This window comes from Natator depressus, chromosome 1, assembly GCF_965152275.1.
Source record: "Natator depressus isolate rNatDep1 chromosome 1, rNatDep2.hap1, whole genome shotgun sequence".
Classification (NCBI taxonomy): Eukaryota; Metazoa; Chordata; order Testudines; family Cheloniidae; genus Natator; species Natator depressus.
Genome location: NC_134234.1, coordinates 17,150,001 through 17,170,627, shown reverse-complemented (window position 1 = coordinate 17,170,627; position 20,627 = coordinate 17,150,001). Strand labels below are relative to the sequence as shown.

Sequence of the window (20,627 nt, the reverse complement as noted above, 5' to 3'; positions counted from 1 at the left end):
GCGCCACACCTGGGCCAGCTAGTCAGGGAACCATCAGAGTCTCAACGCGAGGATGAGAAGATGTTGTAGAGGGGAGGTTTAAATTTATTAGAGATTTCTTAAGGAAAGGAGGAGACCTGATACCAAAGGGAGGGGTTTCACCTTAACCCAAGTGGAAACTAGTGCAGGGGGATTATTAAAACCAGGAGCTGGGGGAAAGCTGACAGGAGCTACGGAGCACTTGGGTCAAGCAAAGACACTTGCTAAGGAGGACAGGAAATGTCAGCTCCTTGGGGCAGGGATTGTTTTCTCTTTCCCTGTTTGGAAAGTGCCTAGCACACCTTAGGCAATGCTGGAAATCAATTGTAATATTAAAGGTAGCTCTGCCTCTCTCTAGCACTAAAGGCTAGCCCAGAAATTACAGCTGAATGGGAGCAAAGAAAGGTTGAGAATCAACACCAGAACTCCCCTGAACTGGGAACTGTTTGACGTTCAGATCCAAAGGCTGATGTGAATTTGGCAGCTTTGATCCCATCTCCAGTGTAAATGTCTGCTCATTGTGATAGGGAGGGATTCAGTGGTGAGCTGGAGCCGGTTTGCACCGGTTCTCTAGAACCGGTTGTTAAACTCAGAAGCCCTTTTAGAACTGGTTGTTCTGTGAGGGACAACCGGTTCTAAAAGGGCGTCTAAATTTAACTGGCCAAAAGTGGCGCCTTAGGCGCCGATTCCACTGGTGCTCCAGCCCTGGAGCACCCCAGGGGAAAATTTGGTGGGTGCAGAGCACCCACCGGCAGTTCCCCGCCCCACCCCCGGCCCCAGCTCACCTCACCTCTGCTCCGCCTCCTCCCCTGAATGCGCCGCCCCACTCTGCTTCTCTGCCCCCCCAGGCTTCCCGCGAATCAGCTGTTCGCGCGGGAAGCCGGGGCAGGCTGAGAAGCAAGCGGCTGCTTCACAATCAGGCCCAGGGAGGCGGAGGTGAGCTGGGGCGGAGGACGCGAGGAGGGCCGCCCGCGCCGCAGCAGGTAACCCGGGGGGGCGTGCAGGGGAACCGTTCCCCTCCCCAGCTCACCTCCGCCACCCTCGGCCTGAGTGGGAAGCCGCGGCCTGCTTCTCAGTCCTCCCCGGCTTCCCGCCGAACAGCTGATTCGCGGGAAGCTGGGTGGGGCGCGGAGAAGCAGAGCAGGGCGGTGGGTTCAGGGGAGGAGGCGGAGCGGAGGTGAGCTGGGGCCGGGCACGGGGTGGGGAGCTGCTGGTGGGTGCTCCGGAGCACCCAGGGAGTCGGCGCCTAAGGTGCCACTTTTGATGTGATCGGTGGGGGAGCGGCCGCTCCCCCTGCTCCCCCCCCAGCTACGCTCCCCCGCTCCTAGGAGCCAGAGGGACCTGCCGGATGCTTCCTGGGAGCTGCCCCAGGTAAGCACCACCGGGACTCCCTACCTCGCCCCCCGGCAGGTCCCTCTGGCTCTTAGGGGCGGGGTGGGCACCCACTACGGTGGCCCACGAGACCCTCCTGCCCGGTTCTGGGGGCAGTCAGGGGACAGGGGAGAGAGGTGGATAAGGCAGGGGTCCCGGGGGGGCGTCAAGGAATGGGGGGGGGGTTGGATGGGGCAGGAGTCCCGGGGGACAGGGGTGGGCAACGACCCCCGCATGGGGTGAGGAGGGAACCCGTTGTTAAGATTTTGGCAGCTCATCACGGGAGGGATTATACTCTGGAGTCTAGGCCACAGTGAGTTACGCTGAATACTGCTGCTCGTATTCCATACCACACTAAATATCCTCTTGACCCTTGACTTCCCCTGTGCTTTGCAGCAAGCCAGAGCCGCAGTGGCTCGCTCCCACAGTGCTGACTCCGAGGACAATTATGTCCCAATGAACCCAGGCTCCTCAACCCTGCTGAACATGGAGAAAGCGAATGACAATTCCCAGAATCTCTACATCCCCATGAGCCCTGGTCCGCACCACTTTGACCTGCTGGGATTGTCCTCGACGACCCTCCCAGTCCATAAAGGAGGAGCCATTTCCCAGTGCCACAGGCGGCTGAGCGAAATCCAACCCCCTCCGGTCAACCGCAACCTCAAACCCGACCGGAAAGGTAAGACCAGTTCCTTGGACAGAATCTCCTGTACTTGAGGGGAATCTTCACAGGAACTCTGCCATGACTAATTATAATACTTCAGACAGCTGAATAGAAGTATCAGATTGTGCCACATAACCATGGGGGAACAGTGGTGCACAGCCTCCAGGCAAACACGGGGAAGGGCACTCACTGCCTTTCAGAGCCCTCCAGCACATATTGACTGCCACAGCCCTGTGCGGGGCACCGCTCCCTGCCCCAGCACAGCCAGCCATCTGCACGGGCCACTATAGAGCAACTCGGAAAACTACTTACGGAACAGAATATAAATGTGTAAAAAATTAAACTTTTTAACCTTTTTCCAAATCAAAATTTTGGGGCAAATTTTTGTTCCATGAGAAAGTTTGGTTTTTCAGTTTGATGGGGCGGGGGCGGGGGGTGAAGGGGGAACACTCAAGTTTTGGAATTTACCATGAAACAAAAATTCCAATTTCTGAGCAGCTCTAACCAGGATCTGTGTACAGAGCCTTAGCCCCAACCCCTCCCCACTCCTCTTCCATCTTCAGGGATGACACAACCTTCATAGCCCTTATGCACAATAAGTGGAATTCTTCCTGGCCTTTACACAAGGCCCTATAATGGGGAAGGTCCTTGCTTCCCCCCTTCCCCCACATCCTTTAAGAAACAGAAGAAATCTTTCCCATAGCAAGTAATCTGCATACCAAAAAATGCACCTTCAAATCAGGTACTTGACACACCGGTCACGTGTCACTATGGGCCTACTAACAACCCCATTGTCTTCAAAGGGAGCTGGATCTGCCTTTATAGCGGTGCATGGTCTCTCCCCAGAACCTGCCATTATACTGAAAGGTCCAAGTGGGAAATACAGAGCTCCATCCTCCTCATGTAGATTAGGCCACTGGGCACCACAGCTCTCTTTGAGAGGAAGGTGATGTTGTGGTTAAGGCATTGGTGTCTGGCACTGTAGGTTCAAGCTCTGATTCTGTCTCCGGCTTCCTGTATGGGTAAGGCTCTTAGTCCCCCTCTGTAAAATGGGTTACCAGTTCTGTTTAGACTTGCAGCAGGGACTGTTTCTTGCTATGGGTACTTCTACCCTTGGAGCTGGCAGTGTAATTGAGGAAACATACCCATGCTAGCTCTGACTGAGCTAGCGCACTAAAAATAAAGCGCAGCCATGGCAGCACAAGCCGCGGGAGGGGCTAGCTGCCCGAGGTACGTGCTTGTGCAGCGAATCATGCTAGTTGCATTCTACTTTTAGCGCGCTCGCTCCATCAGAGCTCACACGGGTATGTCTCCTTGTTCTGGAAGTTATACCTCCCGCTCAAAATGGAGACATACACTATGGGTATGTACAGCGCCTAGCACCATCTCTGTAGCCCCTGCCATAACTCCAATAATCATCTGAGTTCAGGAAACAGCAGGAGACCTTTTAAGCTGTCATGTTTTTCGATTGTCGTAACTGATTAATTAACCATTTGCTTAAATTCACCATTTTGAAAATAAAAGAACAGACTGGAATTCAGAGCAACTTGGAAAGTCTCCTGGTTTTTCACACATTCAGATGGAAGCTGCAGCCTGGGTGTTGTACCGCCCAGTGCAGCGGAGATGAAATGCAGGAATCGCTGGGTAAATTCTCTTGCCTGTGTTACACAAGAACTCAGACTAGATGATCTAATGGGCCCTTTTGGGTGTCACATCTATGGCTCTGAGATACTGAATGTGTGAGGGTGCTGTTCAACAGGCATGAGGTGCCCAGCACATGACAGGATTAGGCCACTAGTCTGTGTTTTAAGAACATAAGAACAACCATACTGGGTCAGACCAATGGTCCATCTAGGCCAGTATCCTGTCTTCCAACAGTGGCCAATGCCAGATGCTTCAGAGGGAGTGAACAGAACAAGTCAATTATTGAGTGATCCATCCCCTGTCGTCCACTCCCAGCTTCTGGCAGTCAGAGGCTTAGGGTCACCCAGAGCATGGGGTTGCATCCCTGACCATCTTGGCTAATAGCCACTGATGGACCTATCCTCCATGAATGTATCTAGTTCTTTTTTGAACTCAGTTATACTTTTGTCCTTCACAACATCCCCTGGCAACAAGTTCCACAGGCTGACAGTGCATTGTGTGAAGAAGTATTTCCTTATGTTTGTTTTAAATCTATTGCATATTCATTTCACTGGGTGACCCCTAGTTCTTATGTTATATGAAAGGGTAAATACCTTATTCACTTTCTCCACACCATTCATGATTTTATAGACCTCTATAAAAGGGGGGGGGCAATCATCCACATGGCTGTGGAGGCCTTTGCATTTTATTTTTTAAAAGACGGTGATTTAGTGTTAGGGAGAACTTAAAGAACATGTTCACTGATGAATAAATCCTCCTTCTGCGATAGCAAAGCCAACGCCTCTGGACCTGAGAAACAACACGGTCATCGATGAGCTTCCCTTCAAATCGCCCGTCACCAAATCTTGGTCCAGACCTATGTGAGTAGACTGGGGGGAGTCTTAACTCCTGCAACACCTCCATGGGCCAAGCTCAGGCCGTGTCCACATTAGCTGGACTTACTTAGCTTCAGGGTGATAGATTGTGATGGCATAGCTAATTCACTAGGAGCCACATTCTAGTCTCAGTAATATCTATGTCATTCTGGAATATGGCCACTGCAATCAATGGAGACGCTGGATTTACACCGGTGTGACTGAGAAGTAACTGACCCTAGATCTCTAGTGTAGGCAGCACCAAAAAGACCATTCGGGTTCTTGTTGTCCTGGTCTCTTTAACATCTCTTGCTGTTACGGGGATGTGTCTTCTATCTTGCAAGACTTGCATTTTGATTCTGAGCTGGAAATGGGCCCCAGCTGCAAAGTCTGGAGCCAGATCTGAACTTCCCTAAAAGCTTGAGGATGTCTGGATTCAGGGTTTTGGCTTGGTCCGTTTTATAAGCAGGGGCCAGCTGCAAAGTTTCAATCTGGATCAGACTTTCTCAAAGCATGGTGATGTTCAGATCTGAAGTTACAGTCTTGGCCCCAATTCTAGCCCATCCAGAGAAATGCATCAGCATTTGCTAATTTTCTACCTGATGGTGTGATAAAACTCTGTGAATACAGGAGAATTGCCTCAAATTCGACATTGAAGTCCAGTGCATTACAAAGTGCTAATTACCAACAAAAAGTCCAATGGTTAATCTCACTTGGAGATTGTTGCCTTTTTCAGAATTGTGCATAACCCAAACCACACCTAAGTCAGATAGTTTTGATCCAAACTCAGAGCCAGGGTAGTCATTGGCTGGCTGAGGTTTACAAAATCTTTGAGTGAACCCAGACTCAGCTGAACCTGGAGTCAATATATGGTTTCATATCAAAACTAGCTGAAGCCCACAGTGTCAGTGCAAAACGGGATGGAACTCAAAAGGTTTTGACTGAGTTTTGCTTTGAGGGCCCTTAAAGCAAAGCTCAGGTGGGAGGAACTCTGCAAATTGAAACTAAAGAGCTTCATACCAAACCCTCTAAGCCAAAAGTGCCAGGATTCACACAACTCCAGTTCTGCCACTAGTTCATAGTCTGACATTGTACTATATGGGGACATTGGCTGTTATGACAGTTATAATAAATTGGATTGTTTGGAGACTGACTGCAGGGCATGAGAGCTGTGTGCTCAGATCACTACATTAGGAAACATACAGAGCTTGGGTTTTGATTGACAGGACTCCTGACCCCACAGCAGCTAATGGATTTTTCCCTTATCGACTAATTTTATGACCCTATTTTACTGCCTGGCAACCAATAGCTTTTTAAGATGGGAACTTCAGTAACAGACTCTGATTGCATTATGTTATTCCTTATGCAGTAATTAGATCTGGTTGACTGAAAACAAGATGAGGCCTTCAAGGTCTAGCCTGCCATCAAAATGCAAGTAGGCTACTGCACAGTAAACGCAAGCTTGAAGCTGTGATTAGTATGGAGGGGAAATGGCGCAAGAAGCTTGGGGGCTCTATGTGCTGTCATATGGGGATTGCAATTAAATACATCCTGTGAGATAAAAGAGTTTATGGAGCCTGGACTCTAGTAATATGGTAGCAGGAGAATTGAGGCTACATAAAGAAACACGGTGATATTAAACAGAAATGAGGCAGAGCTAAAGGCCCAAATCTGGACCCTCCCTGAACTATGGGAAGGTTGGGTTGTGGAGACAAACTTTATAAATGGTCCTTCTTAAGTGGCACCAAAACCCTGGATTTCATTCATGAGCTGCAGGAAAGTTCAGACTTGGAGCCCAGCTCTGCAGCTCTGACCCATCCCTAGTAAGTGGTGAGCAGTGGGGTCCTGTGGCTGTAACTGACTCATTGGCACCTCTCATTGCAGCCAGACTTTCAACTCCAGCGCCTCACAATACTGCCGCCCGGTCTCCACCCAGAGCATCACCAGCACTGACTCGGGAGACAGTGAGGAAAACTACGTGGCCATGGTAAGTCCTGTTAGGACTGGCAAGCTACCTATGTCCTGCAGTGACTTGGGCTCTATAAATGCAAACCATGGGTAGTGACCGTGGTGTTAAAGATACTCAGATCTATGGTGATAAGGCCAGTATATATCCTTATATGGATTACAAGGCGGTTGTTTGTAACATGGCATTCTAACATGTATCTATATGAAACATCCTATTGTTTTTTAATTATTGTTTTATGTTGTGGAAGCAGAGAATGAGAGTGGACACAGACATACGGTGTGCTTCTCCCTCCCACACCAGAAAGCTCAAAAATGATCCTCCCTTTATTAAGTACTACTCTACATTATATCATGGTCCTCTCTGGGAACTGGAGGACCAAAAACTCTATTATTTTAATGCCGTGCCACATTTTATTGTACCTGCTTATTTTTAGATTGATTTTTAGACCCTTCTCCCACAGGAAGTGCTGGCATTCTCTGACTGTGTGTGGGACAGGAGCCACCCATCTTGCCCCAGGCATGAAAAGACAGGTTCCCAGCTGCTATAACCAGTGACGTTGATGAGACAGGAGAATTTGTGTCTCTTACAACGCTGCTACCCCATGACCTATTATTAATCAATTGTATTAAAGCTTACACAGAGCTCTTTGTCATGCTGGGAAATGTATTCACAGTGTGTACACATTTCCCAGACCTGAAGAAGAGCTCCGTGTTAGCTCGAAAGCTTGTCTCTCTCAACAACAGAAGGTTCAATAAAAGATACCACCTCACCCACCTTGTCTCTCTAATATCCTGGGACCAACATGGCTACAGCACATTGCATACAGTTGTATTTAACACTGTTGATTAAATCTACCTGCAGTGCAGTGTAGCGAAGTGTAATGATGATTCTGGGCCCAATTATGGCCATGCTAAGGCCTCCTTCCAGCAAAGCACTTAAGCGTATGTTTAACTTCAGGCATGTGAGTAGTTCCATCAAAGTCAATGAGACTGCTCAGGTGCATCAAGTTAAGCATGTGATTTGGGCTATAGGACCCCACTGAATTCAGTCGACTGTGCTGTTCTCAAATTGCAGAGGGGTAAGTGAGGGGGGAATTCAGGCCAGGCTCTCCCTTAAAGTGCTACCAATGATGGATTTTGGTTTTAGGTCCCTTGTATTCTCCTTGTTTCATTAACCCTTTTTTCTCCCACCTCTTTCCTACATTAGCAAAATCCTGTTTCTGCTTCTCCGGTTCCTAGTGGCACCAACAGCCCAGCAGCAAAAAAGAGTTCAGGGAGTGTGGATTATCTAGCCCTGGACTTCCAGCCAAACTCACCTGGACCACACAGAAAGGTATCTTGGTTTTTTTAAAAAATGTTTAATTAAATATTATATATTTTTAATGGTTTGAAGCCAGCTCAACGAACAATAGGGGCCCGATGCTCAGCGGAGATAAGGAGGCACTGCTTCAATGATGTCAGTGGTGTTGGATCCATTTAATCCACCTGAGGATATGGCCCTGTATATTATTCTAGGCCAAATTCTGCCCTTACTCACATACCTGCAGCTGCACTGGAGGTGTAACTGAGACCATTGGAGGCAATGGCTTTTATGGCTGTAAAGGAGAGCGGAATTTGGCCCACCTACTATAGATCCTATCTTCGGCTTAATTCAGCTTTCACTGAAGTCAATGGGAAGATGTCTCTTTCTATGGGAGCTGGATTAGATCCCCTCATTCCTTTCTTACATTTTCAGATGCAGGATCTCCAAAGTGCCCTGGAGTAAATGATCCAAAATGACTTGTGATTTGGATGCCCAACTTGAGACACCTGGAAGGGGACTGCTTTTTAGAAAGTGCTGAGCACCTAACCATGGAAAATCAGGCTTCCCTTAAGGTGCATCAAATTGAGCATCAAAATCACAAGTCACTTTTGAAAAATGAAGTCCCTATCTATGAGCCAAATTCTGCAGAGCCAATTAAGATGCCGCCAAATGAGGACTAGCCAGATGGACCAGTGATGGGAAACACCAGCAAAATGGCTTCTAGGTAACATGTAATGGAGTTACTGGCTCTTCATTATGTTCAAATCTGCATCTTAAATACAACGCACCTGTATGGTGTATAGTGTCTTCCATGCCAACTACAGACATTACAGAATACAACAATACACATACTAGAGAGGTGGCATAAAGCCACAAAAATCTAATCTGGATCCAGTTTAAGATTTTCTGAACCTCCAAAGTTTGGATCTGGGATTTTCAATTGTGTTTCTCTAAAAGAGTTAAGCAACTGCAGAGGGACAAGAAAATTAAAGTACTCTGAAAAGCAACTATGTAAAAACGGCATCTTCTCACTCAGCAGATCTGCACCTTCTGTGAATTTGGAGCCACACCTGCTTCTTTGAATGACAAAAATAATCTTTTACTCCTTGTTAGCCCTGCAGAGCCAACACAGCTAAGAGATGGGGAGCTAGATTCTAGTCTTTCTACTGTGTCGCTAACAGTTGCATACTGAGAAGGGAAGAACCCAGTTGGACTCTCAGATCCCAGGCTGAGTTTGCAGCACTGGCAGTTAGAAAGCAATATTGTTTTGCTTGTAAACTGAGCACATTTGACACAGAGTCACTGAGAGACAATAAACATGGAAGCCCATGGTATCATTTTTACTCTCCTCTTTCAGACCAGGCTCTCACTTTGGGCCTGATCCAAAGCCTATTAAGTCAATAGGAGTCTTTTGATCAAGGCCTCATTAAGAAATAAGAGGGATCTAAAGAAGGCATTTGCAAGTAATGTAAATGAAGAGCTACCAAGGCTGAGATATAGGCAGGTGGTTCCAGATAGCAAGAGCTGCAGAGAAGAAGGCTCTTGCAGTACGAGTGGTGAGATTGTATGAGAGGACAGAGATGAGGCCAGCAGAAGCAGCGAAGCGGGCTAGATGTACTATCACTATGTCACTCTGTGTTCTCCTCCCCTGTACCCAGCCCTCCACATCGTCAGTCGCCTCAGACGAGAAGGTCGATTATGTGCAGGTTGACAAAGAGAAGACACAAGCCCTGCAGAACACCATGCAGGAGTGGACCGACGTCCGGCAATCAACAGAGCCCATTAAGAGCATGAAGCAGTAATGGACGGGGCAGATGGGGACAGCCATCCAGACAGGCAAATGTCCAACGGGTTTTCCCAGGCTGGGGTTCCCCTGGGTATGCGAGCTCACTTTGGGGTTGCATTTCTACAGTACTGTTGTTTGGGTCTTTTTTTTTTTAAGAAACTTAATTTCAGGGGAAGACTTGGCAGATATTGTTTGCCAGTGACAAAGACCAACTACTTGCAGTGGCTGGGTTTGTGCTGTTACTTTAGCGGCTGGATATACTGTTTAGGAACTTAAAACTTAGCAATACTGGGCTCACAAATGCCCTGCATGTCTTTTGCTTACAGCTGTTATTAAAGCCACCTTGTACCTGCTAACACTGTAGTATCTCTCTCAGTCTTCTTCCGTACTGTACACCTGAACTGTGCCGAATGTATACTGGTTTGGTGGCGTCCTTTACAGGACACGGATTCCCGCTCCATACCGTATGGTGGTCCTGACCTCTTCAACCTCTTTAAAAACAATGGGCAACCACCAGGTCTAATTTGTACTTGTTTTATTATCAAATCGCTTGTAAATAACGAACCGACATGCATTTGTAACCTGGCACGTCTCCATCAGGCGGCATGGCTTGCATGCCAATACCTGTGGCCATTCTGCAGCTTGTAAAGCGCCCAGACTGACCGACTGGTTGAGACAACCTTAGACCTCCAGGGCTAATCTCCCCTCCCCCACAGCACACACATAATGTATCAAACAGCAAGATTTACTGAGGTGCCTCTTCTTTTTAAATGGGTATTGTTGGCGGGGTGGAGTTCAAAGCTCCCCAAAATTAAAGGGCTGGCAGGATCAGCTTGTGAAAGCAGAATTAAAGGACTAGAGGCTTGAACCCAATGGGAGTCCTTTCACTGACTTCAACAGGCTCTGGATCTGGCCCTGAGGGCCAACTTCTGCCCAGGGCAGCAGCATTTGCAGCCCCATTGGGAGACAATTCTGCTGTCGTTGAAGTCAGCAGAAGCTTTGCCATTGATTGCAATGGGAGCAGGAAAAGGCTCCCCTGAGTCTGAGTGGAGAATTAGGCCCACGTGTGACTTGTATGGCTTAATGATGAGTATGGGGGATGGGATATGAGGCTGTCGACAAGGATCTGGAGAGCATAGATACTGTACCAAGGAAGGAGTGGAACTGTTTAAGAGGCCCAAGGAGGTAGAGCTAGGTGTGTAATGCAATGGAGTTGAGTGAAAGAAATTTAGGCTACTGGTGAGATCTTCAACTGGGGAATAGTCTCCCAAGAGGAGTCAGGGCAGTCCCATCACCTGAGTAATTTAAAACTGGCTCAAATAAAGCAGTGAAGAACGTGCTGTAGGAAACAACTGTGCACTGGGCCCTAAGGACTGATCTGTGCCTTCTTCCCCCATCTCTAGTTGCCTCAGTCCTGTGGTTTGCACAGTGCGCTGCCTCAACACTGAGTCAACACTACAGTAGCAATTGATGTTGATGAAATTAGCAATCCTCAGCTCTAATGAACAATGAGCACCTAGATACATAGGGCGGTGAGCTCCAGGGTCTTGTCTGATCCGGCACTTTGGGTTCATCTTCTTCTAAGCACTTGCCCCTCTGAGAGGAGTGAGAAGGAAAGGAGAATCTATTGCCTGGATAATAATCGGTAAACGCATGGATAACAATCCATGATGCCGTAACAATATGGAGGAACAACGATTGACATTTAATGGTCTGATTGCCAAACAGAATGCTAGAAACATGCTAACCACTGATTTGGACAAACAGCATTGCTATAAGCTAAGAGTTAACAGAAGGATAAACCAAGAGGTTAAGATAATAAACACAATGATTAAAGAACTCAGAGTACCTATCTGCCCCTACTCCTCCCCCCTCCCATTGGCGGCAGGGATGGATGACAAAGAGTGAGATTTTCAAATGGGCCTAAACAAGTTAGACACTACAGCTGGCCAGAAAATGGAAATCCATTCCCATGAAAAAGTTCATTTTTTGTTTTTATAATTGTCCTGAATTGGGATCAAAAGTCCAAAATGCATTTTCACAGGAAGGGATTTTCAGGAAGTCAGAGGGAGAACTGAAAACGGCATTTTTTGGCTTCCCATCTGCCCACCCAGGAAGAAAGCGAAACAGCAGAAGCCTTCCAGGCCCACAGCCGGGGAAGTGACATTTTGATTTTTCCAAATGGAAAATTGAAAAATTTTGGCAAAATTGAAATTTTCCCACAGAAAAAAAATTGTTTTTTGAAAAAATGGCATTTTCCATCAGAAAACCATTCTGATGGAAAATTCTCAACCAGCTCTATTAGGCACCCAGTGCCCACTGAATGTGCTAACTCTGGCTGAGTAACATTTGTGGGGGATTGTCAAGATATATATTGTGTGGCACTGGCGCAAAAGCAGTAGAGTAGTGAACATTGCAAGGCTGGTTCTAAAGTCATAGGGGTGCCAATCCTGGTTCTTTGACTGTAGCCAGTACTACTATGATGCATACACAAACAGCATGCCTGTGAGGCAGCTATCATGATGGATGGCCAATATACCTCTATAAAATCATGCACACATCATGAATACAAGTAAGAGCTGTGCATTTCCTTGCAGCCTCATGCTCAAATGACTGCCAAGCTGTATGTGTGCTGAACTAAAGCCACCTACAGACACTGCCATCATCAGCAGGGAATAGAATGCAGAACTGCCAGCAACAAAAACACAGGTTCCTACCATGTGAGCAAGAGGAGTTTCTCCATTAATAGTAAGTAGCTGGCTACTCTAGTCACAAGGGCTAGCTATGAGAGGGAGACATGATAACACACATACACACACACACAGAACCAGTGTATTACAAATGCACAGTCATACCATGATACTTGCAAACACTTTCAAATTGGAATGCCAATTAAAAACAAACCCAAAGCCCGATTATTAAAAGACACACAGTGAAATGTACAAGAGCACACCACAAATAATATAGCTCAGGCTGACACTGTAACCGACGCCATTCACATTTCTCCAATGCCTTCATTACATGTTACACAGGCATTTGCCTGGATTGTATAACTCCTGGTGCAATCCTGGAAGCATCATTATGAAAGACACTAGGCCAAATAAAATGTATCACCTGGTACTATGGGGCTTTGGGGTACTCCCACTGTATGCAGAACAATACACACGAAGGCTGAATGCCCTCTGCTCCCCAGGTAGGGCTGAGGTCTGTTGGCAGGGCAGGATGGCGGTAAACCTGTGCCCCTGGCCCGTGCATCCATAGAGAATGTCTGTCTCCAGGACTAACCATCTGGTGCCTTTTAACAGACGTTAATTAATTCTCCCTGAGCCTGTACTGACTTATTCACATTTAGTGTCTGCTCCAGAACGGGTGACAAACAGTGTCAAGCTCTCTCCCAATAGTCTACAGTCAGCGAGCTTCATCTCAGGGGTCATTCCATCCAAGGGCTTCATGGTAGCTGTCTGGGTGGAATTTATCCCTGCGCAGAGGGCCAGCATGGGGGTCTATGTCCCGCCTAAGCCCTATTTTGGGATAGGGTCCTGCTGTGAAATTGAGGTCTAGCCTCGCCTCCTGGCTCCAAAGGGCAGGGATGTTTGGCTCCAGGTTTTTGTGAGCTCAATCAATGTGTTCGCTTTGAGGAATGCCTTGGAAGGAGAGTTAAAATACCAAGCCATGTTTACACATCGAGAGGGGGCTCATACAACTCAAACCATTGACATCAGTGGAGCTACACCTGATTATAGTCCAGTGTAAGCAACAGGAGAATCAGACCCATCAGGTGCTTTAGACATTCAACCCAGGACAGAGGACCCAGATGAAGGCCCTCAGTGGGGTGCAGGGCTTTGTCTGGACTTTCTATTTTGGGGTGCATTTCACTTTGAGTGGGGAGTTCGGCATTGCCAATGTGTTTGTTCTTTTTCAGTTTTTAAATAAAGTTCCTTCAGCATCATCAAGAAACCCATGTCACTGCAACACTTTTAATAGTGGGGGTGCTGAAAGCCAGCCCCCTTTCCCCTGTCTGCCCCCCCATCCCACCCCCAGAGCTGGGGCCGGAAGCAGGGTCATGTCTCCAGGAGGGGGGATCCAGACAGGGGTAAGGGGGCCGAGGCTGGGGGTAGGCACGGGGCCAGGAGAGGAGCCTAGGGTGTGGGGCCAGCAGCTAGGACCCTGAGTGCGGGGCTGGGAGCAGAGCCTGGCAGAAAACCTGGGGGTGCTGCAGCACCCCCCGCACCCCTAGTTGCTGCACCTATGCAAGCAACAAAGTAATTATTTCTTATTATTATTGTTTGGGCATTAACAGCTCTTCCAGATCTGCCCCTCCCCGCATCCTGCAATGAGCACGGCATGACCCAAATGGATCCCATTGTAGGATGCTGCTCTTTTTGAGAACATTGTGCTGCCTTGCAAAACTGTCCTGAAATTTTACCAACCCAGGCACATCGTCTACTCTCCTTCCCTTTACCCTGCAAAAGGCTGATGATCATGAAAAAGCTATAAGGAAATTTTGCAAGGCTGCCATGATGGTATTTTACAGGAAAAATAAAGCAGGTGTCATAATGGGTCCAAATAAAAAGAATACTAATCACTGTGGTGTTGCAGGAAAAAGCTAATCGAAGGGGCCAGCGTAGATCTCTGTCTTTCAAAGGGCTGTGAGGGCTTTATTGCCAGCAAGCTACTCTGTCCCGTATACAGCATCTGACTCTTTCTGCCGTGAGACAATGCAAGAAGCGCATGATATGTTGCACTTCTCTAGCTCCTTTCATCATAGAGCTCAGTGGGCCTGGTCCAAAGACCACAGACATCAGTGTAAAGCTTCCCATTACATTCAATAGTCCCATGAACAGGATCTTGGCACCCCTTGTCGTCTAAACATTGCAGCACTGTGGTACTTCTTGAGACCCAGGAAGTGGAAATAAATGGAAACAAAAGCAAAACTGATTCAGCTCTTCTCATTGGGATTTGCAAAAATGTAGCAACAAAAATGGCATACACATTGGGAAGCAAATAACATTTTTAAAATTCTTTCAATTTTAATGCTCTAAAAATATTATCATTAACACAGACAAGGCTCTTTTTTTAACACAATATGATTATTGGCCTCACAATGTCCCTTTAATTTATTAACCCTTCAGGTTCATTTCACCCACCAGTGGACTGCAGCCACCGCTGGTGTGCATCACAACAACTATTTTAACAGCACACAGCAGTACCACCCCACATTTTAGGACAGGCAGGCCTCTCAAAAAAATGTGATTATTACAGAGCTGAAACTGAAGTCAGCTTCAGACAGGAAACATATAAACTATTGGGCCTGATCCAAAGCCCATTGAAGTCAATGGAAAGACTCCTATTGACTTGAATGGATGTGAGAGCAGGTTCTATGCTCATAATAAATGGATACACGCCCTACCTGTGTGACTTGTAGCCTGCGTGCACATATACTCAGAGCTTTGGGCATTCACCAGAAGATGCATGATCAGAAATTCATTTTCTCTTCACATCTGCGAGGCTGGAGAGAAGTTGAACTTGCCAAATGGCCACATGCTATTCGGATGCTACTGTATATCCTGAAAGTCAGGGAGCTGAAACAGGAACAGCCTTTGGCATGTTATGACTGATGTCAGTGGCAGGACGGCTAGAATAGCAGCTGAGCTGTTCTGTGTGGCAGTCCCATTGTGCAAGCGATTGCTTTAATTCCACACCAGAACATTCAGTCAAAGGCAAAAATCTCTAATGTAACACTGTCGTGACTGGGAACAAGACTTGGAACTGGTGATCAACGTTTCCCACCTTGTCCAAGTAAATTTTTAGTACATACGTGTGTGTGTTCAGATTTACTTTTAAGACAGCTACAGACCTCCTGAAACTGCTGGGTGCCTCTGCTGCTCTGCTCACGGGTGAGCACTCATTATGTTCTCCCTTTCACGTTGTTCAGGAAGGTGGCACGTTCCTCACACCTTCTTTGCACAGTACTGTGCACGTAGTCAGTGCATACTCAATAATAACCTGCATGCTCTGTGCATTATGGTGCTCTGCCTTCAAAGAAAGGCACTTTTAGGGGCCGAAGTATGTTGACCTGCTATCGGTGGCTGCCTTGACAAAAGAACTCACTCCTGGTGTTCAATCCCTGGTGAATGTTTGTGCAGCATTTCTGCTTAACCCAGCCCGAAAACCAACGGCTTTAAATGCATGGGCATCAATGACGTTGCCCAGAGGGAATTGGTCTATTGCGTCCCATCTGCACTGGGACAGCCAAGGAAGAGTGGTTTCTTGGTTAGATCTGGGTATTTTAGGGAGCTCAATGTATTGAAAATAATTAATCTTAAATGCAAATGAAAGGCTTGGCCTGATTCTCATGCCAAGGCCTCCCGTCTTTGTCATCCCACCTAGAAAAAAATGGCATGTGGTGATGAAGAGAGGTTGAATTTTTGTCAAGCACTGTGTCATTTTTCTTATTGTTATGATATAACAAGATCCTGGCACAAAACCCTCAGCCATGCCATGCTCAACAGATATTTTTTAAGGGCGCACGTATCCGAAAGCACGTATCACTTCTCGCAAGTTATCAGCTATGAGCTATCCACGCCCTTGGACTCCATTAGCTGCCTGTAGCTGATTTGCTTAGGGTTGACATTCAGTGTTGGGTGGGAAATGAATTGCCTGCTGCTAGAAATGGCTTTGGGTTCTAGAGTTAGGCTTACGCTGAAGTAGGAGAAAGAAAAGGAGTGGGTGTATTGTACAGGGGAGGAGTGGCGTGATTCACAGACAGAGCCCAGCTCTCGCCCTGTACAGTGTGGTTGCTGTCGGCTGGGGTTTGGGATGATTTAAATCAAGCCAGATGAATTTAGAATGCTGTGCTTAGTCATGGACACCAGCCATTTAAAGGGTTCCCTGGCCTGTCTCTCTGGGGAATTATGTAAGAGGAGGAGCAGGTCCTAACGATCTGAGAGCTGAACTTGCTTGGCATCCTGCAAGTTTAGCCCCATCCAGCTGTGGGCCCTTATCCCATGAAGTTCAGGTGAGCTGGTCCTACAGAACGCCAGCTGTAAGCAGGTGCACACTTGGTAACAGCCCAGAGGTGGCCAGTGAGAAGCCCTCACCAATAGACAGTATGGCACAGAGGCGCAGATTCTTAGAGGTGCTTTGGAATAGGGATAAACAGCCGCCCAGGTATCTGCATGGGAATGTTGTAGCATTCCAGGTGATCCCGTTTCTGTGTCTCCTTTGTCTATGAGGCGATAACATGGCTGAGACCCGGCGTGTGGTTCCAGAGTTTCGCTCCAGGCCAAGAAGGGCTCTTCTCCCTCTGCCCAGTCTCCTGTGAGGAAAGAGGCCAGAGGCCATGCAATTCCTTCCAAGCCACTGAGATGTAGAAGAGTCTTTCCACCCTCCCAGCTTTCAGCTCAGAGGGAGGAGAAGCCCCAAGCCCAGACCTGGCACAAGGGGAGTCGCCCCACAATGTCTGTATCAGCAAGATGAGCAGGGACTGGGAGTCAGGAGACCTGGCTTCGCTTGCCTCAGCTGAGCCAGCCACTCTCTGTAGCCTTGAGCAAGTCTCTTGGGGGTCTGTCTACACTGTGATAAAAAACCTATGGCACCGAGTCTCAAGCCCTGGGCAGCTGACTCAGTCTCCGGCTGCTGGGCTAAAAATAGCAGTGTAGACGTTCAGGCTCTAGCTGGAGCCTGGGCTCTGAGCTCCTCCCCCACTTGCAAGGTCTCACAACCCAAGCTCCAGCCCAAGCCCGAAGGTCTACCCTGCAAATTGATAGTCCCACAGCCAGAGCCCCACAAGTCCGAGTCAGCTGCCCCAGGCCAGCTGCAGCCATGCTGCGGCGTATTTGTTGCTGTGTAGACGTACCCTTACTCTTGCTGTGCTTCAATTGCCTGCCACGTAAAATGGAAAAGGTGACTTGACGGGCCTCAGTGAAGTACACTGAGATGCACAGGCAGCTGGTGCTGAAAAATGTTGGTATTATTATTGATTGATTGCCCATTGCATTATTAGGTGACGTGTTGTGAGTGGGCAACTTTGGGATGTGATGTCAGGAAGTGGGGGTCACAATTATTTCATGACCCCCTGCAGCTCTGTTCAGTTACACGGTGGTTCCCCCAGTTCTGAGCGCACATGGAAACCAGATGGTGAGAGACAGGTGTTAGTTAGTGTCTCTTGCTGTGAAGGGTTTTTGGTGCTTTAAAAGAAGCCAGAGAAATCTCCCAAATCTCTAGAGCATGCCTTCTGCCCCAGGCGTGAGAGAACAGGCTGGTTTCTGCAGAAGTGGAATTCACACATTGATTCAATGGTGTCACACTCATTGTATCACATCTTATGATGTAGCTAATCTGCTAAAAGCATGAAATTCAGACCCAGGTGTTGTGAGTTTTACTTCCATATTGTAGTGGTTAATTTTGGCTGATAAATTGTGCAGTTCCACGGGGGACGTGGACTGGATTGCCCTGAAAGAGGGCAGAGACGGTAGCGTCCTGCAAAGATCCCAGCTACATTCCTGGCCAGGCCTTTGGAACAACCAAATAAAATGTTGGCCCCCCAGTAAATCCTACCGAGGTTTTATACAGAACCAGGTGCATGCTGGACAGAACTCTAGTCTCTGCAGTGTGACTGCCCATGCAATGCCAACACGATCAATAAGGCTTCTACTAACGTACCTCACAATCAAGCCGCAGTGCTTTGTTTTAAGGAGCTCCCAAGGGACAGAAAGGAGTGGAGATTCCCCAGTAAATATATGTGTATATGAGCTCTGTTTAGAATCAGCCCAAAGTCAGCACTAGCATCTGTACAGTACCTTATTAGGCCTCCTCAGTGTAACATGTATCAAAGAGGACCAATGCTGAATGGTAGCCATAGCTGTGAGTGGAGAGAATTCTGACCTACCCACCCTCAAGTCACGGGGACTAAGTAAATTTGAGTTTGTAAATGTGAAGACTGAAGGTCCCAAGTTGCTGTCCCTGTATCAACCACTTCCTTAATTCCACTGCAGTTTTTCCTTTCAGTGCTCTCCTGCGCTATTTCAGTTCAAGTACTTCAGATCACAGCCGAAAAGCACTAAGATGCTCTTATTTATGCACTGATATTATGACTGTTAATGATATTCCTGCAGCTTGACAGCTGTAGTTTTATTAAATCATTTCTTCCATGGCCATGTCGGTGGCATCCGTCCCTCTGTTGGTCTGTCCTCTGTCTCCTGTCCTCTTGTCCATCTCTACAGTTCTTTGGGCTGTATTGTTGATAAGGTCACCACAGCTCTGGTTCCCATGGGAAAGACCCGATAGTTAAGGCTTGTAGGGCTGCCAAAGTATCATGAGATATTTCCCAAGCCAGCCCAACGTCACCCCATCGTAACGTTTATTCCCCTGTGCATATAGATGGCAGGGTCACCAGTTGCAACACAAACAGATAGAACCCAGGACTGTCAGCTCTATCATTTGAGCAAAATTAGATTTTCTGTCAACTCACAAGTGGTAGTAGGGCTTTTCTATTCTGTATGGCCACTCATTAGACGGTAGTGATGCATAAACAAATTGGAGTGTGGGCTACACTCGAGAGAAGTGGTTCTCAACCTATTTACCATTGTGAGCCACATATGCGGCCCAGAATGTGTTATGTGGGCCGCATCCACTACTACTTATATGTCCCCGAGGATGTCACATGGGCCGCAGCTCTGTGCTGACGAGCTGCAGGTTGAGAACCACTGTTCTAGAGGGCTGATCACAAGACTGGGCACTAAGACAAGTCATGAGTTCTCAGCCCAGCTCTTCTGCTGACTCCCTCTGTGGCTTTGGATGAGTGTCACTTATCCTCCCTGGATCTCATTTCCTTTCCCATTTGTAAAATGAGGATACTAGTACGCATTTCCCTATCTCACAAGGGTGTTGTGAGGGTTAATTAGTTAATGTCAGGAGATGCAAAGTGCTGTCAGTCGTCTGTACATTACTGGATCACTACATGATGATGCTGCACCTTAGTGTTATGACATCAAATGTCACGATGCCATCCTGGAACCAGGATTTCCTACTGGATAAAACCCGTTAAAAGCGCTAATCCTAAATTGTGCAGGTGAAGAAAGGTGATGGGAGAAGGTTTTTTACACAGTTTTGAAGCTCTGCTATCATATCATACAAGAAAACATCTGCCACTTTAATGAGCAATTAAGAGCTCCTGGCTGGACAGCAATGAATACAGGGAATGTAACTAGGGACTTGGTCCTGCATCCATTGGACTCAATGGGAGTTCTGCCATTGACTTCAGTAAATTCAGGATCAGATCCTTTGAATAATCAGTAAGGCCCAATCCAATTTCCACTGAATTCAACAGACTCTCATTAACTTCAGTAGTAATTAGACTGGGCCCTTTTATGTTAGGATAGCTTTTTTAACTGCTGTGAGGCATGTATGACTGGCAGCTTTGAAGTTGTTGAATCTGCAGCGTTTTCTCGGTGATATTTTGTGTGTTCCAAAGTGTATGACTGTTCTTAAACAGGATTGTGGGGTATTTTTTTCCATTTGTAGAAGTCAGAAAGGACAAAAGAAATCAGTAGCAAAATGTACAGTCTGTGTCTTCTTGTGGTGTCGCTGTTTGAGGTGGTTATTAATTTTTCAAATCACTGTGGACAACTAATCACTTAAGTTATTAATTTATTCATGGTTTATTTTCTAAAAAAAGAATAACTTGAAACACTTATTTATCCTATAAATTGCTCTTGAGCTTACCCTAGATAATACGTTTTTGCTGTTAATAAACATGGTACATGCCTGAAGCAAAGTTGATCTTGTTTTTAACTATTGTATCACAGCAGAGAAGCAACAGGAAAATAAATAAATTAAAAAATTGACAACCACAATTCCTGAGTTGTAATGTTATTTGAATCTGAGGGTAAAGACATCAATTAGTGGACAAATGGACTCAGGCACCATCTTTGACCTCTCATAAAATCATTTGTGTTGGAAGAACCCTTTTATGGGTTAGCCATATTTATGGATAGTTATGTGTTATTTGCCAGAAGC

General features: G+C 47.0%; 1 protein-coding gene across 2 annotated transcripts in view; it reads left to right on the top strand.

Moving 5' to 3' along the window:
- The window catches only part of GAB2 (GRB2 associated binding protein 2), a 183,331-nt gene extending 169,762 nt beyond the window's left edge, over positions 1–13,569 (top strand). For both annotated transcript variants that reach the window (XM_074955580.1, XM_074955586.1), the window contains 5 exons: positions 1,786–2,068; positions 4,467–4,557; positions 6,436–6,538; positions 7,727–7,852; positions 9,481–13,569. In XM_074955580.1, coding sequence (XP_074811681.1) covers positions 1,786–2,068; positions 4,467–4,557; positions 6,436–6,538; positions 7,727–7,852; positions 9,481–9,624 — 747 coding nt within the window. In that variant the 3' untranslated portion in view covers positions 9,625–13,569. The remainder of the gene's footprint in view (positions 1–1,785; positions 2,069–4,466; positions 4,558–6,435; positions 6,539–7,726; positions 7,853–9,480) is intronic.
- Positions 13,570–20,627: the final 7,058 nt, after the last annotated feature.